The 15,000-nt window shown below is 47.4% G+C and overlaps 1 protein-coding gene across 1 annotated transcript in view; it reads right to left on the bottom strand.

Annotated features, from left to right (window-relative positions):
• The window catches only part of LOC117496591 (receptor-type tyrosine-protein phosphatase beta-like), a 51,113-nt gene that overhangs the window by 16,103 nt on the left and 20,010 nt on the right, over positions 1-15,000 (bottom strand). Inside the window, exons 10-18 of the mRNA XM_034148294.1 lie at positions 14,718-14,987; positions 12,769-13,032; positions 11,087-11,344; positions 9,809-10,090; positions 6,314-6,580; positions 6,078-6,221; positions 2,180-2,438; positions 862-962; positions 668-773 (exon numbers count right to left, since the gene is read on the bottom strand). Of these exons, the coding sequence (XP_034004185.1) occupies positions 668-773; positions 862-962; positions 2,180-2,438; positions 6,078-6,221; positions 6,314-6,580; positions 9,809-10,090; positions 11,087-11,344; positions 12,769-13,032; positions 14,718-14,987 (1,951 nt within the window). The remainder of the gene's footprint in view (positions 1-667; positions 774-861; positions 963-2,179; positions 2,439-6,077; positions 6,222-6,313; positions 6,581-9,808; positions 10,091-11,086; positions 11,345-12,768; positions 13,033-14,717; positions 14,988-15,000) is intronic.

The following is a 15,000-nucleotide window of genomic DNA, read 5'->3' as shown; positions in this document are numbered from 1 at the left end:
CTGTGAATTAGGACCCGCCGGCCGGTACTAGGCCAAGAGGAAACGCAACCAAAAACGGGCCGCTGACCTCACAGCCCTCTTAAACCGTGCTCCGCGCTGTAGTGGAAACGCGCCATTACAGTCCAGCAGAAGGCAGCACAGTGATAAACAGTATTAGTGAGGTGTGTTACAGTCCAGCAGAGGGCAGCACAGTGATAAACAGTGTTAGTGAGGTGTGTTACAGTCCAGCAGATGGCAGCACAGTGATAAACAGTGTTAGTGAGGTGTGTTACAGTCCAGCAGAGGGCAGCACAGTGATAAACAGTGTTAGTGAGGTGTGTTACAGTCCAGCAGAGGGCAGCACAGTGATAAACAGTGTTAGTGAGGTGTGTTACAGTCCAGCAGAGGCAGAACAGTGATAAACAGTGTTAGTGAGGTGTGTTACAATCCAGCAGAGGGCAGCACAGTGATAAACAGTGTTAGTGAGGTGTGTTACAGTCCAGCAGAGGCAGCACAGTGATAAACAGTGTTAGTGAGGAGGTGTGTTAAAAATCCAGCAGATGGCAGCACAGTGATAAACAGTGTTAGTGAGGAGGTGTGTTACAGTCCAGCAGAGGCAGCACAGTGATAAACAGAGTTAGTGAGGAGGTATGTTGTGTAACCACGACTTTAAGTCATAGATACTTACACTTTGCGACTCTTTTGTCTGCAAACCAGCAGAACGGTGACCCCCACCATCATGACGACAAGGAACATGCCGGCACTGACACCCTCAATCACGCCGCTCAGAGGCTCTGAGGGAGGATACACAACGTTTTTATTTGTGGACATCTGAAACTGTTTGGTTTAAATGAAGACGTTAATGTCTGACGGGCAGCGGACCGGCCTCGGTGACAACGGGTAGCGACAAGTAGGTGTCGCTGTACAGAGGAGAGGCTCTCTGCTGGTCATCAAACAGCTGAGTGAACGCTCGGATGCTGAGCCTGCAGACACACAGAGAAAAGGTATGCCAAATACATCTAAGTTCAAAGTTCAACGGTTTAATCATCATATGCAAAGCTATAGTAGTTATGAAATGAAAATCTGAAGTCCCAGGCTTCTCCAACAATGCAACACAAATATATAAGACAAAAAACTATTAAAATAGTGCAAGGGAATGTTGACAGACCAATGTGCAAGTAATGCAGGAAAATTGAACTATATACAAGCAAAATAGAATAAGATCAGCTAAAAATAGATGTCAAATTATATACTGTAGAGTAAAATAATATTCTGCTTATTGTAATAATAGATATGTGAGATACGAACAGATGAATGCTAAGGATTTCTGAAGGCACAGACCTCAGGGTTTTTAACATCCTTTGGACGCTTTATTATCAGGGTTGGGAGGGTTACTTAAAAAATGTAATCCGTTAAAAATACTAGTTACATGTAATATGATGTAATCAGTAGTGATCAATAGTAATGTAATCTGAGCCAGTCTTTTGTTTTTTGTTAAAATGGCCAAATATTGTCACCTAATCCTGACCTCTGTAGTCAAGACTATAAAAGACTACAATTCCCACCAGCCTCTAAAGAGACACAGAGATGGGTAACCTGTGCGAAAGACTACACAATGTCCAGAAAGAGGATCTAAGATTTGTTTGACTATTCTAAAGGTGGCTTTCTTTGTTAAAGGTAGGCTAGGTAAGTTTGAGAAACCGGCTCGAGATCGCTAGAATTTGAAAATACACAACCGGAGAAAATCTGCCACTTCCTTACAGAGCCCCTCCTCCAACACACACGAACGCGCACATGACCAATGAAGGCACGAGATAAGTTTGTGCCCAGATGGAAGGCTGAGAGGCAGGTAGGCCATCCAGTTATTTTAGCCGGGCCGGCTCAAATGATTGGTCGTGCTTTTTACAGTACCACGGCTTCCACAGATGATATTTATTATGGATTTTTTGTCAAAGCACTTAAGATATTCATTGCTATCGGGATGTTAAGAGCATTCCATGGAATATAACAACATGTGTATCTCGAGCCGGTTACTCAAACTTACCTACCCCACCTTTAATGTGTGAAAAGTTTATTATTTTATTTTGATTAAACGCAAGTCGTACATTATGAACACATCAGCGGGAGCCAAGCAAGTGATCACAACTAAGAAAGTGTAAGGCGTCTAGTGGCCTGTTCATTAAACACATGAGACGGGTACCTGTATGCAGTTCTGGGTTTCAGGGGCCCGTCACAGAACTGGCCGGTGCTGCTCTCTGCTGGTTGGACGTCTCTGCGCTGACAGGGCCCGCCCAGAGGAGGCGCCCCCGAGCCCAGAACCAGCTGGAAGCTGTGCTGGCTGCTGTCGCTGCAGCTGCTGGGGAAGAAGCCTGTCTGGAAGCTCTTTATGGAGCTGTTGAATTTATAATCCCGGTATGAAGGAAGAGGATGCTGCTGCTGAGGCTGCTCGTCTTCATTACCTGCAGAGACACCAGACACAGGGTGATGAAGAGCTGCTCGTCTTCATCACCTGCAGAGACACCAGACACAGGGTGATGAAGAGCTGCTCGTCTTCATCACCTGCAGAGACACCAGACACAGGGTGATGAAGAGCTGCTCGTCTTCATCACCTGCAGAGACACCAGACACAGGGTGATGAAGAGCTGCTCGTCTTCATCACCTGCAGAGACACCAGACACAGGGTGATGAAGAGCTGCTCGTCTTCATCACCTGCAGAGACACCAGACACAGGGTGATGAAGAGCTGCTCATCTTCATCACCTGCAGAGACACCAGACACAGGGTGATGAAGAGCTGCTCCTCTTCATCACCTGCAGAGAGACCAGACACAGGGTGATGAAGAGCTGCTCCTCTTCATCACCTGCAGAGGTCAGCATACAGGGACCAGACCTTCTTAAGGTCAGCATACAGGGACCAGACCTTCTTAAGGTCAGCATACAGGGACCAGACCTTCTTAAGGTCAGCATACAGGGACCAGACCTTCTTAAGGTCAAAATACAGGGACCAGACCTTCTTTAGGTCAGCATACAGGGTCCAGACCTTCTTAAGGTCAGCATATAGGGACCAGACCTTCTTAAGGTCAGCATACAGGGATCAGACCTTCTTAAGGTCAGCATACAGGGATCAGACCTTCTTAAGGTCAGCATACAGGGACCAGACCTTCTTAAGGTCAGCATACAGGGATCAGACCTTCGTAAGGTCAGCATATAGGGACCAGACCTTCTTAAGGTCAGCATACAGGGATCAGACCATCTTAAGGTCAGCATACAGGGATCAGACCATCTTAAGGTCAGCATACAGGGATCAGACCATCTTAAGGTCAGCATACAGGGACCAGACCTTCTTTAGGTCAGCATACAGGGATCAGACCTTCTTTAGGACAGCATACAGGGATCAGACCTTCTTTAGGACAGCATACAGGGATCAGACCTTCTTTAGGACAGCATACAGGGACCAGGCCTTCTTTAGGTCAGCATACAGGGACCAGACCTTCTTTAGGACAGCATACAGGGATCAGACCTTCTTTAGGTCTGCATACAGGGACCAGGCCTTCTTTAGGACAGCATACAGGGATCAGACCTTCTTTAGGTCTGCATACAGGGACCAGGCCTTCTTTAGGTCAGCATACAGGGACCAGGCCTTCTTTAGGTCAGTATACAGGGACCAGGCCTTCTTTAGGTCAGCATACAGGGACCAGGCCTTCTTTAGGTCAGCATACAGAGACCAGGCCTTCTTAAGGTCAGCATACAGGGATCAGACCTTCTTAAGGTCAGCATATAGGGACCAGACCTTCTTAAGGTCAGCATACAGGGATCAGACCATCTTAAGGTCAGCATACAGGGATCAGACCTTCTTTAGGACAGCATACAGGGATCAGACCTTCTTTAGGACAGCATACAGGGATCAGACCTTCTTTAGGACAGCATACAGGGACCAGGCCTTCTTTAGGTCAGCATACAGGGATCAGACCTTCTTAAGGTCAGCATACAGGGACCAGGCCTTCTTTAGGTCAGCTTACAGGGAGGCTACTTTTTAAATAGTTTTTCAAAAATACTTTCTTTTTATAATGGTTATATTATATCTTTTACAACTTATTTTCTTATGTAGTTTATGTTCGTACCACCAGACACCAAAGCAACTCCTTGTATAATAATAATAATAATAATATATTATATTTATATAGCGCTTTTCTCGAACTCAAAGACGCTTTACAGAGTGAGGGAGGGTAGACAAACAAGGACAGGCAAAAACAGACAAAAACAACAAAACAAAACAAATAAAATAAACAGAAAAGGCAGTCAAGAGGAAGTTGATTGAGAGGGGGGTGGGGCTTATGGATAAACAGAGTTGAAGAGATGGGTTTTGAGGCGGGACTGGAACAGGGTGAGGGACTCAGAATCACGGAGGTCTTGGGGGAGGGAGTTCCAGAGCTTCGGGGCTGCCACAGAGAAGGCTCTGTCCCCAAAGCTCCGGAGTTTGGCCTTGGGGGTGGAAAGCAAACTGGCTGAGGTGGATGGGGGGGGGGGGGGGGGGGGGGTGGTGGCGGTGGTGGCGGACGGGGGAGGCGATGGTGAACTGTATGAGTTTGTGGTCAGAGAGGGGAAAGGGGCAGGGGTGGAGGTCGAGTACTGGGAGGTTGGTTGAGCAGACCAGGTCAAGGATGTGTCCTTTATCATGGGTGGGGTAGGTGACATGTTGGGTAAGTAAGAAATTGTCCAGAAGGGAGGAGAATTCAGAAGCGTGTTTGCAGGTGGGGGGGGGGAGTCCATGTGGATGTTGAGGTCGCCGAGGATTAACAGACGTGGGGAGAGGGATGAAGCAATGGTGAGGAGTTCAGAGAGGAAGGAGGGGTGTGGTTTGGGGCGCTGGTAAATGAGGATAACTGTCAGTGAGGGAGGGGCTTTGAAGGCGAGGAATTCAAAGGATGGTACTGAGGGGAGGGTGAGTTCTGTAATCCGGATGGTTGTAGATGACAGCCAGCCCACCACCACGGCGTGAGGGGTGGGGTTTATTGTTGTTGCCAGGTTTCAGTGAGCAGAAGGAAGTCGATGGATTTGTCCAGAATTAGTTTGTGAAGGATGTGGGCTTTATTGGTGAGTGACCGGATTTTGAGGAGGGCAAAATTGGTCAAGTGGATGGTTGGAGGGGTGGTGGCAGGCTGGAGAGGTATGAGGTTGTCCAGGTTAGCAGCCGGGGGTGGGTACGAGAATGGGGGCGGTGGAGCAGAGGAGGGGGGCTTGATGGTGGGGAGAAATGGCTTGTTATATGCGTCGGGTGGCGGAGGGGAGTGGAATCCGCTCCGGGTATTCCGTGCAGCTGGGAGTTTAGGGGAGCGGGGGAGAGTGTAAGAGGAGCAGTAGTAGTTGCGTTCTGATGACGCGTCAGGTGGTAGAGCAGATGGATGCTATGGATTGTCCGTGCTGAAAGTAAACAAAACTGCGGCGGGTGCTTCGGTGAATGTAGCGGGGTCGTCGGAGGAGTCCAAGATGTCTGATGACTGAGATGGAAGAAGGGGTGGAGGAGTTGTTGAGTGACAGAAGCTGTGAGATGGAGTATTTCAGCATGATGACAGGCGGAAAGGCTGGGAGCAGTGTGTTAGCAGCGATAGCGGCTAGCGGGCTAGCTGCACAGAGGTGGAGGATTGTTGTGAAGACGAGGAAGATCCACGACATGGCAGGAGTATGTGAGCAGCAGGACGGGACAAATGCACACCAGAGATGAAGGCAGGAAGCAGAGAGAGCCCACGGTTGTTGCGTGGGACGGAGACAGACAAGTAGGCGATGTAGCAGATAGCATTAGCCACCCGGCACTTTGTTGGCTGGGTGAGGGCAGCAGGCTACAGCCAGCAGTGGAGGAAGTCCAAAATAAGTTAAAATTAAAAACAATGTGCAATGCAGAAAAGGATAGAGGGGTAACAGAGGCGGAGAAGCGGCGAGCAGTCAACGGAGAAGCGGCGAGCAGTCAACGCCAGCGTCCTCTCCGAGCGAGACACAGTCTGTTGTATGTGTGAAGAAACCTGATTCTAACCCTAAGGTCTGGATGAAAGACTTTAACACTGGACTCTGAGCATCACATGGTCCTGAGGGAGTTTATATTCACCCTGAGATTCGGACACCACCACCGTGAAGAACCTGACGGCTCCGTGAGCGTCACTGAACCAGCTGCAGTTCACCTGGAAGACCACCGAGGTGACCGCAGCAGAGAGAACACTGATCCTGGTGCTGGGGAGGGGCACCGGAGGACCTGCAGGAAACAGGGAGTCATTAACAGGAAACCGGAAGTCATTAACAGAAACAGGAAACAGGAAGTGCTTTACAGGAAACAGGAAGTCTCACGGTCGATCATGGTGAGCACGCTGTCCCGCGCCTCCTCGCTGGTGCTCTGCTCTGAGATGGTCTTCACGCTGACGCTGTACCTCCGGCTCGGCTGCAGATGCTCGATCACGTACGTGGTGTTGTTGCTGCGCCGCGAGTACACCAGGAGCCTCGAGTCAGAGCACTCAATGCTGAAGGAGTCGTAGTCTGCCTGGGGGGGGGTCCAGGAGCAGGAGAGAGAGGTGGAGCTCTGGGGGCGGCAGCGCAGAGCCTGCACCCCCCCGGGTCCTGAGGAACGAGTACTCTGTTAGTACTACACTCTGTTAGTAATAATACACACTGTGCAGAGCCTGCCACCCCCCGGGTCCTGAGGAACGAGTACTCTGTTAGTACCAGTGTTGTAGTCAAGTCACCAATTCACGAGTCCAAGTCACTCTCGAGTCACCACTCTTCGAGTCCGAGTCCAAGTCGGAGTCACCAAGGGAGAGTCGTAGTCGAGTCAGAGTCCAAGTCGGTGTCACCCAAGGAGTGTCCGAGTCGAGTCCGAGTCCGAGTCCAAGTCCGAGTCACCTAAGAAGAGTCCAAGTCAAGTCAGAGTCCCAAGTCTTCATGTATTAATCTTCGTGGATATATGTGTTGAAATGTAGCTGCTCCTCTACATTGCTTTCATCCTGTCATGTTATACTAATCTGTCTATTGAACTGCTGTGAAGCCAGTTTGGCTACAAGTCTTGTAATAGGTGCTATACAAATATAAAGCTTATTATTAATATTATTATTATTGTAAATGACCTATAATATGTCTAACTATATTTAAAATGAGTTACCTTTTAGAGAAGTGATTATATTTGTATGCTAATATTTTCATACGGTAAAGTTTTCATTTTGCACTTTTATTTTGATAGTAATAAGATCGGGACTCTTATTTTAAAGGAACTTTTACCGGTTAAATCGGTTTACTGATGAAGATTAAGCCCCAGAAAGCACATGGCTACTTAGCATGCAAAATGACGTCATTCTGCATGCTAAGTATCGGCTGAATCTTTATTTATTGATTAGATCACGTTACTCTGATGATAGTGTTCAAGACAGCCTATATGTCTGAACTCGATCCTTAGAAAATAAATGCTAAGTCTCAACAAAGAATGTTTTTTTTACGTAAATTATTGTCTTTTAATGTCGGCAACAGAATGGTTAAAATATGAACAGATCTGGGCTGTCTTTCGTCCCACAAGCCATCAAACTCCTGAATAAATGATGGCTAGGACGCACTGTTTATCCAGCTGGTCTGGCCCTGTCCCCCCTATTTCGCAAATGAGGGCCTAGGCCCCTTGTCATGTCTGCCGATTTCTGTTTTTCTTATGTCTGTTTCTTTTAATCTGTGTCCATGTTGTTGTCAGTGACGTATTGTCTTATATTTTTAAATGCCTTTGTGATGTGCTGCAACCCATTTCCCCCCCGGGGACAAATAAACGAATACTACTACTACTAGAGTAATGTGTTACGGAGCCTTCTCTTCAACATTGTTTCCACATAGAGCATTTTGCGCTGCTCTTTTCCAATGTGGAAGCAGAATGTGTGTCTCTAGACATCTACTGGAATAGCGGGGCCCAGTACGTGAACTCGCCTCGCAGCCGGTGCACACGCCAGGATAGAGGACATCAGACTCCAGAGAAAACTTGCTCGAGTCCGAGTCCAAGTCAGAGCGTCAATGTACAAGTCGAGTCCGAGTCATCGTGGGGGGAAAAATTCACGAGTCTGAGTCCAAGTCATCGTACGCCAGAATTCACAAGTCCAAGTCCGAGTCGCGTCAATCAGTGCGCGAGTCCGAGTCGAGTCACGAGTCCCGAAAATCGGCACTGGAGTCTGACTCGAGTCCGAGTCCAGGACTCGAGTACTCCATCTCTGGTTAGTACTACACTCTGTTACTACAAATACACACTCTGTTAGTACTAATACACACTGTGCAGAGCCTGCAACCCCCCGGGTCCTGAGTTAGTAGTGTAACGCGTTACTTTTATAATTCAGTAATCACACTACAGTTACTAACATTGCCCCGACACGCGTTACTTCGTTACTTTTATAAAATCAGTCATAATCACACTGACAGACAAGAGGGGTTTCCGCCGCAGGTTTATATGTACGTAATCTGCGCGACTTGCACGTCCACATCTCCGTGTGCAGTGCTGCATAAACATGGCTGAGTCAGCGATAACTTTCGAGGGGTGGAGGTATGCCCATTATTTTGAGTTCGTCCGAAGAATAGACAGGAATGTGACGGTGAGGTGCAAACTGTGTCCAGGCCAGAAGCTGTTATCCACTGCTGTAAACACCACGTCAAACCTCAACAAACACCTGCAAAGAACACATGCTAAGGTGAAGCTAATAGCTAAGGACCCCCGAACCCAGAGTGAGGATGTTGTGAGTGCGCCGCCGCCGACTCTGAAGCGGCACAAATTAGAATTTGGAGGACCGGTAACCAAAGCAGAGATGGACAGGCTTGTAGCATCCTTCATAGTAGAGGTAATGTTGCCCATTTGCACAGTGGAATCACCATCGCATCGTTCAGAGATATACTGCGCTAAATACAGATAGCAGGAGACAGAGAACAGCCATAGTCAGAGCTATCTGGATCAGTCTTATGCGACAATGGAAACTGAACTAAAGAGAACATTTGAAACTTTAGCAGTCTGCGTGATCTGCCTGTAGGGAGGGGCGGGCCGGCCCTGCGAGTAAAGTAACGAGTAAAGTAACGAGTAAAGTAACGAGTTACTTTATGTAGAGAGTAACGAAGTAGTGTAATATATTACTTTTTTTTAAAGTAATATGTAATATGTAATATATTACTTTTTTTTAGTAACGACCCCATCTCTGGTAGTAATACACACTGTGCAGAGCCTGAAACCCCCCGGGTCCTGAGGAACGAGTACTCTGTTAGTACTACACTCTGTTAGTACTAATACACACTCTGTTAGTACTAATACACACTGTGCAGAGCCTGCAACCACCCGGGTCCTGAGGGACGAGTACTCTGTTAGTACTACACTCTGTTAGTACTAATACACACTCTGTTAGTAGTAATACACACTGTGCAGAGCCTGCAACCACCCGGGTCCTGAGGGACGAGTACTCTGTTAGTACTACACTCTGTTAGTACTAATACACACTCTGTTAGTACTAATACACACTGTGCAGAGCCTGCAACCACCCGGGTCCTGAGGGACGAGTACTCTGTTAGTACTACACTCTGTTAGTACTAATACACACTCTGTTAGTAGTAATACACACTGTGCAGAGCCTGCAACCACCCGGGTCCTGAGGGACGAGTACTCGGTTAGTACTAACACACACTCTGTTAGTACTAATACACACTCTGTTAGTACTAATACACACTGTGCAGAGCCTGCACCCCCCCGGGTCCTGAGGGAGTACTCTGTTAGTCCTACACTCTGTTAGTACTACACTCTGTTAGTACTGATACACACTCTGTTAGTACTAATACACAGATTACACCTACTGGTCCGGATGCTGTTGTGGATGGGGGGGCTGTACGTGGCCCCCCCGGCCCCACCGCTGACGGTGCTCAGGCTGAAGGTGTAGCGTCGCCCTGGAAACAGGCCCTGCAGGATGCGGCTCCTGGAGGCGGGGCTTCTATACGGGTCTGTGACGGACAGCCGGTCCCGAGGCAGCCACTGCAGCTCGAAGCCGTCGTAGTCGCAGTCGGGGGGGGCGTTCCAGGTGACCTCCAGAGAGGTGTTGGTGACCCCCCCGAACAGGAAGGAGGTGGGGGGGCTGGGAGCTGTGGGGACAAACACACAATTAAAACATGTCTTACCATTTTAATTTTTTTATTTCGCACTAATGCTACGATATGATGTTAGATACTAATTCAAATCCTAAAATATATATATTTATTTATATATATACGTCAAATACGTGTGTAATGTAGACTGTGATCAGCCAACATTTAGACCAATCACTATCCAGATATGTGTGTTCCCCCCCCTGCAGATCTGCTCTGCAGCGCCCCTTACTGGCCAGAAACTCGTAGAAATCTCCGGTGATAAAAACTGTTTCTGATGAGGTTCTGAGTCACAGGACTTCAGGTTTTACTAGATTTCATGTCTCAGTCCATCAGTACTTTACACAGCGTCACCTGATGTACTTATTTGATTCTGTTTTCTTCAAGTTTGTATCTTCTTGGTCGAATGCACTTATTGTAAGTCGCTTTGGATAAAAGCGTCAGCTAAATGCAATGTAATGTAATGTCATGTTTGCTCTGACTGAACCATCAGGGCTTTATTGTGAAGGGTCAGAAGCAGGAAGTCATACAGTTTGGTTTGGACTACGGAGCGGTTTAATATTAAAGTCTATCGGATCACCCAATGACCTCGTCCCACAGAGAGCATTTCTGTGGTGTTGTGTTGGTGTTTGGGTGGTGTTGTGTCTGGGTGGTGTTGTGTTGGTATTTGGGTGGTGTTTGGGTGGTGTTGTGTTGGTATTTGGGTGGTGTTTGGGTGGTGTTGTGTTGGTGTTTGGGTGGTGTTGTGTTGGTGTTTGGGTGGTGTTGTGTTGGTGTTGTGTTGGTGTTGTGGTGGTGTCTGGGTGGTGTTGTGGTGGTGTTTGGGTTGTGTCTAGGTGGTGTTTGGGTGGTGTCTGGGTGGTGTTTGGGTGGTGTCTGGATGGTGTTTGGGTGGTGTCTGGGTGGTGTTTGGGTGGTGTCTGGGTGGTGTTTGGGTGGTGTCTGGATGGTGTTTGGGTGGTGTCTGGGTGGTGTTTGGGTAGTGTTCCTCACCCGTCCTCCCCTGGCTGAAGGCTGCGTTGCTCCACCCTCCGCTCAGGCTCAGCAGCTCCACCCGATACAGGCGACCCGGCCTGAGGCCTGAGAAGAGGAACTCTGTGGCGTTTGGGCTCAGAGGCTCCGCCCACCTGGCCCCGTGGGAGCCAATCAGAGATGCCAGGTAGCCGCTCACGTCTCCAGCCCCTCGAGCCCAGCTCAGCCTCAGGGACTGGTTCCCCGTCTGGACCAGCAGAGACACCACGGCTGCTGGGACTGAACACATGGGGGCACAACTCTCTCAATAAACAACAACAACATCAACAACAACACCAACAAACTAATACAGTTCGAATATTACGGCTGCGTGGAATGAAGACATCAGAGGCCTGTACTACGAAGCCGGATTTTCCTAACCTGGATATGTTTGAGTTAGCCGGTTGGCCCAATCCAAAACATACGCGCTCTGGCTAAACTGTACTACGACGCTGGTTATCAAGTGGATCGCTCAAGCCAGCCGTGTCCTATCTAGTTAGGTGCGCGTTCACATGAAAGGGGTGGTATTTGGAGCATTCGACCAATCACAAACATGGACAAGCGTACTGACAGTGCAGCGTCATACTTCCTGAATGAAAAGTGAACTTTAATATTAGTCAAATATGAAGAAGTTAAACTTTAAACATCCATGACTTAAACACTTTATCCAGGATCAAAGCCACATAGCTGCACCTGCAAGGTGAATACAGCTGGTAACAGAGAAAGTGTTTGAATGCGTACATTAACAGGTTTATGATATCACTGCCCCGTCCAAGACACGATCTGACTTTAATTACATTTGACTCGAGTGTTTCGTCAACTTAATGTGTTGCTTAAAATAATACTTCTGCATACAGTATGTGACACTGTGAGTGTTGCACGGCCAGATACGGCTCAGCTGACTCAGATAAGGAGATATATGATACATTATGATGTGATATGATATGAATGATAATGGGACACATCGACGTCTGCACTCACAGTGCCGCAGACTGTACGTAATGTTACTCTGATCCGGTTACTTATGTTGTGGCAGATATTTAAGTAAGCTTTCTTAACGCTAATGTTATAATAGTCAGATTGCTCTGAAGATGGGAGGGGATATTCTATTCATGTTCACGTTCACACAGTCAGTTGATTTTTGCCGGCCGTCTTTCCTGCATTGGCAGTGTTTCTGTATTTCCTCTATCCTGTAATATGACTTGATATCTTTAAACTCCGCACACGGAGCTCTGATTGGTCAGCAGGCGGTGAGCTCTGATTGGTCAGCAGGCGGTGCTTTCACTGAGTTGATCTCTTAGCCTGCAACCTAACCTGCTCCCGAGGAGGTTAGCCGCTCAGCATCAGTTACCATGGAGATCTAGCCTGCTAAAAAGAGAACCAGCGTCGTAGGACCGGAAAGCCCGAGTTTTCCCTGAAGTCAGCCGGCTAAGCGAAAATCCGGCTTTGTAGTATAGGCCCCAGGGCACACTGAGAACACTCCTGTGGCCTGTACTCTGAAGCCAGTCCAACAGACCCCTCACATACAACATATAAGAACATGACATTTATAAACATGGCAAAAATAAATACACGATATGCAAAAAGAGTTCTAATATTACCTAAATAGTTATGATAATACAAAAAAATATATATATATATAATATAATAATAATAATAATAACCTGTCCGGGCCCACACAGCTGATTGGTTTATTTGCGCTCCGCTGTGCGTCACCACCACCAGCCGGTAAGGGGCTCCAGGTCTGAGCCCCTGGAAGGAGACCTGCTGGATGCTGGAGGGCCCGCCTCTTCTCTCCTGCAGCGAATTGTCACTCTTATACAGAAAGATCTCGTACCCGTCAAACTCCCCTTCAGGCGGAGACCAGAGGAAGGCCAGGCCGGAGGTGGTGTTGGCGCTGATGGACAGATCGGTGACGGAGGCCGGGCCTGACAGGAAACAGATACATGTTGGAACAAAATCACTCAATCTCTCTACATCAACAACTGATCATCAAAACTCTATCTCTCTACATCAACAACTGATCATCAAAACTCTATCTTTCTACAACAACTGATCATCAAAACTCTGAAAAAAACAACTGAAGAGGCATCAGATTTACAGGGTTAATGACTGAAGAGGTCTCTTCAGGTCTACAGGGTTAACCTGTTAAGCCCTGAGCCTGTTTTTCAGGTCTCAGGCTCGAAAATGACATTCCCAGAACAAATGACCATATCTTCCCTTCTAAAAGGGGAACATTAATAATCTTTTTTCTCAAAGTAATGATAAACATGTGAGTTGGATGTAGAATAGTCAGAATCAATATAGATGTTTTTTATTTTAAAGAAAATTCAGATTTTACATAGTAAACAAATGTAAATTACTTATAGTGAAAACTACCCTTGGATGATGGTAAGGACTAAAAGCTTTAGGAATCCAAAGTACAACATATACTAAGTACCCTGTATCAAGATTGATGCAAAACAAGTGACATTTGACCTTTTTAGAGAGGTTTAGCAAAAAGAAACCACTTCTGGGGTCATTTGGGTGGATTTTCCATATCTCTGGCCCCCCTTGCTCAATTTTGATGGTTGACACCTCTTTCTGACCGTTAGAGCCAATAGAATCGAAGGGGGAGTCCCCCACACACACTCATTGTGAAACGAAAAGGTGGGGGCTTCGCGCATGTAATTTTCCATCAGAGTGAACCTATCTCTAGCTTTCACATCTGGAAACGGAAAAGCAGTTTTAATGCTTATGGATTATCAGAAATCATTTCAAAGGGACAGAGACACATTTGATTAACCTATGGATTAACTTCAGCAGTGTTTTTATCGTTTTAATGCCATTGAAGACCACTTTGGAGAGACTAAAGAGCCAAGGTAAAAATGTTAGCATTTTTAGCTACCTAGCGTCACCTGTTTTGATGTCCGTTTTTGCTTATAACGTCGCCATTTCGTATAATTCAGTGATAATGTGGGTGTCCATCGATTCTGTGTCACCTCTCGATGTGAAACGATGTCATGGATGCGGAGAAGAGATAAATAATAAGGTTTAGTGAGTGATTTTCGGTGGAGTAAGGTGTTAGCATTTTTCGCTTGTTGCTAATTCAGAGGCTCAGTGTTAGCATTGTGGGTTTTCTTTTGAAAAAAAAAAAAATGATCAGTTAGATGAGTTTCTTCCCGTTCATAGTTTATTAAATGAACATGCCTTCAGACACTGTTTCCTGCAAGATGTTGCGGCAGTGCCCCGGTACCGGGGTCTCTCGGGCTTAACAGGTTAATGACTGAAGAGGTCTCTACAGGTCTACAGGGTTATTGACTGAAGAGGTCTCTACAGGTCTACAGCGTTAATGACTGAAGAGGTCTCTTCAGATCTACAGGGTTAATGACTGAAGAGGCATCAGATCTACAGGGTTAATGACTGAAGAGGCATCAGATCTACAGGGTTAATGACTGAAGAGGCATCTGGTCTACAGGGTTATTGACTGAAGAGGTCTCTTCAGGTCTATAGGGTTAATGACTGAAGACTCATCAGATCTAGAGGTCTCTTCAGGTCTACAGGGTTAACGACTTAAGACTCATCAGATCTACAGGTCTCTTCAGGTCTCTGCGTTGGAAACAGGAAGTCTTACGTGTGCGAGCCTCGATGCTGACCCCCGCGCTGAGCACCCCCCAGCTGGCGGTCTGCACCAGGACCCGGTACTTCTTCCCCGGGACGAGGCTGTGGAAGGTGATCCTGCTTCTTCCAGAGGGCTGAGAGGAGTTGGCCAGCAGACAGCCTCGCTGGTCCTGGAGCTGCAGGAAGTAGCCGTCAGAAACACCAAGAGCTTCCTGCCAGCTCACCTGCAGGCTGCGGGTGGGCGGCAGCCCCTCCACCTGGAGGGCCGTTACCTCCGCCGGCACTGAGAGACACAC

This window comes from Trematomus bernacchii, unplaced genomic scaffold (genome assembly GCF_902827165.1).
Source record: "Trematomus bernacchii unplaced genomic scaffold, fTreBer1.1, whole genome shotgun sequence".
NCBI classification, from domain to species: Eukaryota; Metazoa; Chordata; class Actinopteri; order Perciformes; family Nototheniidae; genus Trematomus; species Trematomus bernacchii.
Note: the sequence above shows the minus strand (reverse complement) of the source record. Positions and strands in the feature narration are given on the sequence as shown.